This window comes from Nicotiana tomentosiformis, chromosome 2, assembly GCF_000390325.3.
Source record: "Nicotiana tomentosiformis chromosome 2, ASM39032v3, whole genome shotgun sequence".
Lineage (NCBI taxonomy): Eukaryota > Viridiplantae > Streptophyta > Magnoliopsida > Solanales > Solanaceae > Nicotiana > Nicotiana tomentosiformis.
The window spans coordinates 170,018,095-170,027,533 of record NC_090813.1 but is presented as its reverse complement, the minus strand read 5'-3'; the positions used below and the strand labels follow the sequence as shown (position 1 = coordinate 170,027,533).

General features: G+C 39.1%; 1 protein-coding gene across 1 annotated transcript; it reads right to left on the bottom strand.

Moving 5' to 3' along the window:
• Nucleotides 1-8,460: 8,460 nt before the first annotated feature.
• Nucleotides 8,461-9,231, bottom strand: LOC138906070 (uncharacterized). The gene is made up of 2 exons (XM_070194592.1): nucleotides 9,171-9,231; nucleotides 8,461-8,933 (listed from the first exon to the last, which is right to left on the bottom strand). The coding sequence occupies exons 1-2, from the start codon at nucleotides 9,229-9,231 to the stop codon at nucleotides 8,461-8,463; spliced, it is 534 nt and encodes a 177-aa protein (XP_070050693.1).
• Nucleotides 9,232-9,439: the final 208 nt, after the last annotated feature.

Genomic DNA, 9,439 nt, shown 5'->3' with positions numbered 1-9,439 from the left:
AAAAACCATTATTACAGATAATGCTGCTAATTTGAAAAGTCATCTGATGAAGGAGGTATGTGAACAATTTAAAATTGAGCATCGCAATTCTACTCCTTACTGTCCCAAAGCTAATGGATCTGTTGAAGCTGCGAATAAGAACATCAAGAAGATTCTTAGGAAGATGATCCAAGGGTCTAGACAATGGCACGAGAAACTGCCTTTTGCTTTTTTGCGATACCAGACAACTGTCCGTACATCAGTTGGCGTAACGCCCTACTTATTGGTTTATGGAACTGAAGCGGTCATACCTGCTGAAATTGAGATTCCCTCTCTCCGAATCATTGTTGAAGCAGGGATTGAGGACACTGAATGGGTGAAATCTGATTGGAACAGTTGAATTTGATTGATGAAAAGCGTTTGGCGGCAGTTTGTTTTGGTCAGTTATACCAACAAAGAATGGCACGCGCTTACAATAGAAAAGTGCGCCCAAGACAATTCGAGGTAGGACAACTTGTTTTGTAACGTATATTTCCGCACCCGGAAGAAGCAAAAGGAAAGTTCACCCCAAATTGGCAAGGTCCTTACCTCGTCAAGAAAGTATTGTCAAAAGGAGCTCTACACTTGGCAGATATAGAAGGAAAGGTGACTGATATATCCGTCAATGCAGATGCGGTCAAGAGATACTATGTATGACATGGCTCTGTTGGGGCATTCTTATATTTAGCATTTTCAGGTTGGGATGACGAAAGGCTATCATTCTCACTACCCAAACACTGGTCAACCCTAGTTATCCCTTTGAAGCCTTGTTTATATTTCTTTGTTTTCCCCTCTTTTGGAACCAATGTACTTACAAAAAAAAATCATCAAAACAAGTTCATGTTAATTGAACTACGTTCGACCTGATTCCGAAAGGATACGTAGGCAGCCTCACTCTGGGGTTCGGTCACACCAAAACAAAAATCCACATTTTACCAGTATTCAAAGAAACTAGGCATGATTTTATTTTATTTTCGATGGTTGTTCCATCAAAATGGTTCCAAAAGTTGTAATTCAGTTGAATAGTTCTTTTTACCTTTCCCTGCTAAGAACTTTTGATCAACTTTCGAGAATGCTAAGTCAGTATACTACGGGTAATGCCTCAGCCATTGAAGAGAGAAAATATAAATGAGAGAGTCTTATTAGTGAAAACCTTCATGGGCACTATAAGGCAATAGTGAGTTGAGAGAAAGGCAAATGAGAGAGGTCAATTGGTGAAAATCCACAAAGAGCATCATTGATAGATTTAAGGCTTCGCACATCCCGACACAAGCATGGTCAAGGCAAAGAATAGATTTTGAGAATTAGACGGTTCAAACGGATCGGGAATCCAGTCCAAAGTGCATGTCATGTTCATTGAAGTCAGCATATTTCCTCCAGATAAGTCCTTTCTTATTCTTTCCTCTAAAAGGGACACTTCTTGATTAAGTTGTATTGCCTATTAGTTCACCTTCTTATTTTCTTTCGCATTACTTTTTTGAGTCTCTTTCAGTCTAATTTTGTCAAAGCAAAGCAAAGAAAAGACCGCAAAACTGGTTACAGTTTCCCCGTTATATAAAGCAAAGATTGCTGGGCATAAACCGTATGGGCAAAGGCATAAAGCCATCTGTGATTTTTCCTCACGAACAAAAGGCTTGAAGGACTGAACAATGCTTCAAGGTTCAACAAAATTTACTCAGTTAAAAGTTATTTTGGGAGAAAGGTTGTTTGCATCATAAACACAAGTGGTGATAGGCGCAAAATAGTCTGGTTTTGATGTTGAGAAAAAGATCTCTAGAAAGTAAAGACAGAATCTCCCGGCAATTTGTACGACCATCGACAGAGTCAACTTTTCTAACAAGTGTAATGGACTCGAGGTCAAGTCACCCAAGAAATCAAGGCCACAAACTGACCACCATTTTAAAACGAACGAATCTTTCTTTGTTCAGAACAGGAACATAACAATTTTAGGAAACAGTTCGTGAAAAGACAAACACCACCAAGTGAAGTTCTCAAATACTTGATTTCCTTCCAATATACATGTAATCATGTTATTTTTAGTTTCATTATAGGGAATCAATACCCTATCTTCACCTCAGGGTACTACATCCCCTGGTTGCATTTCTTATTGCTAACATAGGGTACGACATTCCCTAATAGCATCTCAGAGCGCCACATGCCTCATCTTTTTGCCAACATAGGGTACGACATTCCCTAGTAGCATCCCAGAGTGCCACGAGCCTCATTTGTATTGCCAACATAGGGTACGACATTCCCTAGTAGCATCTCAAAACGCCATGAGCCTCATATTTTTGCCAACATAGGGTACGACATTCCCTAGTAGCATCCCAGAGAGCCACGAGCCTCATTTTTATTGCCAACATAGGGTACGACATTCCCTAGTAGCATCTCAGAACGCCATGAGCCTTATCTTATTTCCAACACAGGGTACTACATCCCATGTCTGCATTACTTTCTGCCAATATAGGGTACGACATTCCCTAGTAGCATCCCAGAGTGTCAAGAGCCTCACCTTATTGCCAATACAGGGTACTACATCCCGTGACTGCCTTACTTTCTGCCAACATAGGGTACGACATTCCCTAGTAGCATCTCAGAGCGCCACGAGCCTCATCTTATTGTCAACATAGGGTACTACATCCCCTGGTTGCCTTCCTTCTTATTAACATAGGGACGACATCCCCTATTATTCAAAAAAAAATGTGTCTTTTTTTTCAATTCTTTATTCTGCAATAGCAAATATAGTTTAATGAATTTTCAATAACTCACAAAATTTCCTAGTGCAAACTGGGGCAGAAAATTTTTGTTCGTTTTGTTTGTTTCTGATGGCTTGCAGGTTTTTCTATAAAGTACGGATTGGATGTACTAGAAAAGACTCCATCTCTCATCAGAGAAAGTGGAATGTTTGATCTCAATACCATCCGCAACCAGCTTTGACGTAATGCATGCGGAGACATAGGGTCTCAAGATCCATCTTCTCATAATCTGATCAAGAATCAAGCCTCGGAGAATATTTCATAGTTTGTTACATCGAGAGCATCAAGTTTTAGTCTAAAGTCAATGAGGGAAGCAAGTCAAGAATCAAGACAAGACTTCAAGTGGCATTTAGATAGAAATTTTGTAACTCTTAGATTTCAAGAGTATGTAATTTTCTTTTCATTTTGATGTAATAGTTGGAACCGCGGATCTGAACCTCGACGGAACTTCACTCGACTCTCCCTCTAAGCATACTCCATCACCCTTCTTTCACTTGAACTACACGTGACATGATTCCCTTATAATTTGGGATATGTAGGCTGCCTAAAGCCAAGGCTCGGTCACATACCTTTCTTTTATCTTATTTTTCATTTTAAATAGTGAGGTAAAAAATCAGTCACCTTGTTCATTTTCTTTGCCTGAAAACGCTTCATGTTTTCAAGCAAAGAGGGGCATGCTGTGAACACCTAATTTTTTACTACACCCAAATTCTATACTATTTAGTGTAAATATTTTTTATAATCTTAATATTTTAAACTTTTATATTACTCTTAATAGGTTTTATTAAAAATAAAAAATAAAAAAAATAAAATAAAAATATGTGGTTTCTTTTAATTAGAATTTTAATAAGTAAATTATGGTATCTTTATTAGTATCATTTAAAGTACATGTAAATATTTGATTTTTCTATATTGTAGGAAATGTTAGTTAATCTTCTTATTTAATATTTTAATTTATCTCCTAAAAAATGAATTCAAAAGTTTGATTTTTAATTAGATAACAATCCCAATCCCATAAGTCCCCATTTTTAGCCTAACTTCCCACCTTTTATGTCCCTCTTCCTCACGTCCTCTCTTACCACAGTTCCATCCCACACTCCCACTCCCTCACATCTTCCATCCATAACTCCTATACATGCCTATATAGTGACTTTTCTGGGAAAAAAAAACAAAAGAAAGAGGGGGGGTGAAGAAGGCAATGAAATTGAGGGGAACAGAAAAGAAAAAATTGGAAAAATACTCAAGAGAGAAAAATATTGAGAGATTGCATTAGCTTTTAAGAGAAGCTCTCACTTTTTCATCTTTAAAAGAAGGAAACTAGAGGAAGAAAACATGGAATCTAGATAGAGGCTAAAATACGAGTCAATATTCGGGTCACCGTTAAGATTTCAATTTCACACGAGGGCTTCAGTTCTTATTGCGGTTTCTAAATCTAATTGTTGCTGTATTTAGTTTGGATTTTCATCATTATAAATTTGTTCCAGAGGTTCTTTCTATCATATATTGAAGAAGATTTGCATCCCCAGGTTTCTTTCTATTCTTTTTTTTCATTCCTTTAAGTGTTAGTAATTTGAGTTAAAAGTTGGTAAAAGATAATACAATAATTTATGAAAGCAAATACTTACAGTTTTGGATGTTTGGACTTTTAATTACCGGCAGAATTGCATCTCCATGTTATTTAAATTTCTTCACTTTAGGGTCAATCATGATACTGAAAGTTGTTATTTTTTTTGTCTAGGTTCTAACTAGTATCCAATAATATTTCCTTTAAATCCATTTCCATGTTAATCCACTGTTGGTTGGACGAGGGATCCTAACGAACCAATATTTAGTCAATTGTTTTTGTCTAGTAGAATATAATGGCAATTGAGGTTGTAGATTTCAAATGTTTGGAAATTTCAGAGAACACAAAGAGAGTTCTCATTATGCCTTAATTTTCAGTATATTCTTTTATCATTTGGAGAATTATTTAAATTAATACGCTACTTTGGGGATTGAATCATAAAGTTACATTTTAAAATTATATTAGATGAAATATATTATTTAGGCCAATAATTAAGTTTAGTGTAGTTTAATTAGTAAAATTTAGAGTTGAAGTATTTTTATTAAAGATGAATATAGGGACACAATAATTTTTGTCATTTTATTTTTTCCTTTTAGTTAAATTCTTCATAGATATATTTCTTCTTCTTTTTTTGTGCGTTATTTCATGAGCTCAACAATGTAAGTGTGGTAAAATTTCGTTCAAAGCTTTCTGTATATAGCTAAGTTAGTAGGATGATTTCATTAGTTTGTATTTTTTTTTTTTATTCTCATTCATATTCATATCTTAAGAGTTTAGATTATAATCTAATATTTAGTGTCATTGATGTTTAACATTTATTATGTGTTTAATAGTTAAATTTGATATTTGTTGGCATTAAATTGTTTGCTTGAATCAATATTTTCATTTTTGTCGAAGAATGACTGAAGAAAGTTTTAAATAATTAAACCACATAATAATTGGCATGTAATAGTTAATTCATTTAACTTCGCCTAATAGGATAAAGCTTGGGCCGAATAGAAGAATTTAGGCCTATCATTAAAGAAAAAGTATTTATAAGGTAGTGAAATAAGCCATGAACTAATTCAAGACTCGTTTCAATAAGTAATAAAGTAATAATAATAAAATATGCAAATAAACAGAATACTTTGAATACTTTAGTATGCTTTAGGCGCGTGTTAACCAATCAATTATTGTAATTATGTACACGTTCGCGTGATATAATTATGATTTTTTAAATTAAAGGCAAATTATGCGTTCGCGCGACTTTGACAAAACAATCCTTAAAAGTAATAAAGTGTTATTGATTGTGTACACGTACGCGTGATATGATCTTGACACACCAAACAAAATGAGTACACGTACGCGTGACTCATTTCAAGATAATTTCATAATCACACCATAATCAAGTAATTAAAAGCGGTAAAAGTTAAAATACACATAGGTTCTAAAACACATAATAATCCGTTAATTAAGCCAGGTATATGATTGTAAAGTGACCGTGCTAAAACCACAGAATTCGGGAGTGCCTAATACCTTCTCCCGGGTTAACATAATTTCTTACCCGGTCTTCTATGTTCGCGGACCAATAAATAGAGTCAATTTTCTCGATTTGGAATTCTAAAATAAGTCAGTGACTTGGGACACCATAAATATTCCAAGTGGAGACTCTGAAATAAATAAATAAATAAATAATCTCATTTCGAATAATGTCACTTAAATTGAAAAAAAACCCTATCCCTAGGGAAAGGGGAGGTGTGACAATATCCGTAGCCGAAGAAGGTTATGCGACGGTCTCCAATATGGATGTCGAGGAAGTGAGGATGATGGGGAAGGACTTACCCGACTTGAAGTGATATTGGAGGGGACCACGCGGACTATTACGATCCCCTTGGATCGAAATTTGCTGGTTGATATGGAGGATGTGGTCCTTTCTCTTGGTCCCTTCTGTTACGCTGTGCAGGGTAAAACCTTGAGAAGCTTAAGGATGCCACTTTATCGAGGAGCATAGCCGGCCTCGCTCTTAGGGCCATTTCTGTCTCTCTCCATTTTTTATGTCGAGTTCAGTTTCGTTCTTACTCCTCATTCTTTCTTTCTTTCAGACCGTGATTTTGGATATCGGGAGCGTGCCCGACAAGAGGAGAGGCGCAAGGCCATTTTCCAAAAGATGGAGCGGAAATATCACGAATACCGTGATAAGCACTGCGAGATCTACAAGCGGTTCGGTAGGAACGGCACTTTCCAGGCTCTCCGAGGTGAACTGAAGGAGAAGGATGACGAGTTGATGAGGGTCATTAGAAAATGCAGCATTTTCGAGGGGGCGTTGAGGGACAAAGAATAGGAGCTCGAGGTGAGTAGGGGGGTCGAGGCCCAATGTGTCGACCTTCAAACCCAAGTGGTCTCATTGCGTGCCGAGCTCGAGGAGTGTCAACTCAAAGTGGTTGCTCTGAGTGGCGAGGTCGTTGAGAAGGCGGAGTTGGCCCAGTTATCAACTGCGAGAAAAGCAGAGGCTTTAGAGGTCGTGATTCGCGTTCTCCGTTCTGAGCGGGAGGGTTCTCTAAAGACGGCCAGGCTCAGAGAGGAGCGGATAGGGGAGCTGGAAAAGGAGACCTCGAGCCTTAGTGATCGAGTTGCTGCTCTCAAGTTCAAGAAGGTGCAGTTATTGGCTCAGCCGTCCTCCTCCCACGCTTCTGCTTTTCCTGATGTTCCGCGGGATTTGTATGAGGATTGTATTCATAGTGAAGCTCAGCTGGATATATTCAAGGATATGATGGGGGCGGTGGCTGTTTCAGAATCCGACTTCGAGGGTTCTCATGCTAAGGCATATAAAGCTCGGTTTACTTATGGCTATGACCCCGCTACATTGGAAGTCGGTGATGACGAGGGAGAGGTCATGGATCGAATTGAACAGGATGCCTGGTACGAAGATGAGTATCCCACTAGAGATGTCGATGGCGAAGAGGTAGGTGGAGATGGCTTGGGTGATCAAGCTAGTGGTGCTGCTGGTTCAGGCGGTGTTTAGTTGTTTTTCCTTATTTTTTGTTTAGTCGCAGGCTTGTGCGTATTCTTTGTAGGCGTATATTCGAGCCTTTGTAAAAAAATGATATTCTAAGTATGAAATGTCAGTTCTGTTATTCGTACCTGATTTTTTTTCTTTGTTCAGGCTGGTACGCTTTTTTGATTTTGTTGATTGGTTGCCTTCGTCGTAAATTTGCTCGAGTAGGTTGAACGAGGTTAAAATGAAGTCTAGGTTCGATTATGGCCGAGGGCCAGTAGTTGTTAGTTCAAATGAGGTCGAACACGGCACATGTTTATTTATGGCCGAGGGCCGATTAGATGTTCATTCGAATGTGATCGAATATAGCCTTCATTTAGCTAAGGTCGTGGGCCGAGTAGGTGTTAATTTGAACGAGGTCGAATATAACCTTTATTTAGCTAAGGTCGTGGGCCGAGTAGGTGTTAATTCGAACGAGGTCGAATGCAACCTTTATTTAGTTAAGGTTGTGGGCCGAGTAGGCATTAGTTCAAACGAGGTCGAATGTAACCTTTTTTTAGTTAGGGTTGTGGGCCGAGTAGGTGTTAATTTGAACGAGGCCGAATGTAACCTTTGTTTAATTAGAGCCTTGGGCCGAGTAGGTGTTAATTCGAACGAGGTCGAATGTAACCTTCATTTGGGGAGAGCAGAAATAAATTTCATGTACTTGTGCTTTGTTTATATTCTTGGAGAGATTTACATATTTTCCGGGCATTGGCTGGTAGTTTAGTCCCAGTTCCAGTCCCAGTCTATCTAGTCCCTTCATTGGTCGAACTGGAAAAATATGAGAGATCGAGCAATGAACTAGTCGTCCATTGCCTTTGTCTGCACGCATTTTAATCCAGAAGTATCCCTATCATCGCCTCGTTAAAAACCTCCTCGAGAAAACCCAATTGGGAAAAAACTCGAGTGAGGGAAAAAAAGTGTGACTTTGGGGACCTCATCCTTTAAAAGTTCAAATACTTGAGGTGTGTAATATTCCAGTTATTTGGTAGTCGCTTTCCTTCCATTGTATCTAGTGTGAATAAACCTTTATTTGCCGCTGCCGTGATTTTATAGGGCCCGTCCCAGTTTGTTCCTAGCTTGCCTTCCTGTGGGTCTTTGCTTGCTTATGTTTTAGCTTTAAGCACGTAGTTCCCTACTTTGAGTGGCTTGATCTTTGCCCTTTTGTTATAGTAGTGTTCTGCTTGTTGCTTTTGGGCGACCATTCTCACGTAGGCCATATCTCTTCGTTCCCTGACTTCGTCGAGTTCCTGCCTTCTACTGTCATCGTTTTGGGGTTCGCTTTCATGGAAGTATCTTAGGTTGGGCTCTCTGACCTCGACTGGTATTACTGCATCAGTCCCATAGACTAACGAGTATGGTGTTTCCCCTGTGCTCATTTTTGGCATTGTTCGGTAGTCCCGGAGTACTTCTGGTAATATTTCTGGCCACAGGCCCTTGGCGTCTTCGAGTTTCGTCTTCATGATGTTCAGTGTTGACTTGTTGGAGGATTCCTCTTGCCTATTTCCCGCGGGGTGGTAAGGTGTTGAGAGTATTCTTTTGATGTGCCATTTTTCAAAAAAGTCGGCGACCTTCTTTCCTGCAAATTGGGGTCCATTGTCGCAGTTGATTTCTTTGGGGAGACCGAAACGGCATATGGTGTTTTCCTTATGAAGGCGATCACTTCATGTTCGTGTATTTGGGCGAATGCTCCTGCTTCGACCTATTTAGAGAAATAGTCAGTTAACACTAAGAGGAATCGTATGTTACCTTGTCCAGCCGGGAGGGGGCCCACGATGTCCATTCCCCATTTGATGAACAGCCAAAAGGAAGTTACTGAGTGTAGGTGTTTGCCTGCCTGGTGGATCATTGGGGCGTACTTCTGGCATTGCTCGCATTTTTTCATGAAATCTACAGCCTCTTTTTTCATGATGGTCCAGTAATACTCCGCTCGTATGAGGCATCTGACCAAAGCTTGATTGCCGGAGTGAGCTCTACAGTGGCCTTTGTGTACTTCTTCAAGGACGTGTCGCGTCTTATTTGGGCCTAATCATTTCTCCATAGGGCCGCCATATGTCCTATTGTAGAGGTTGTTGTGAACGATGT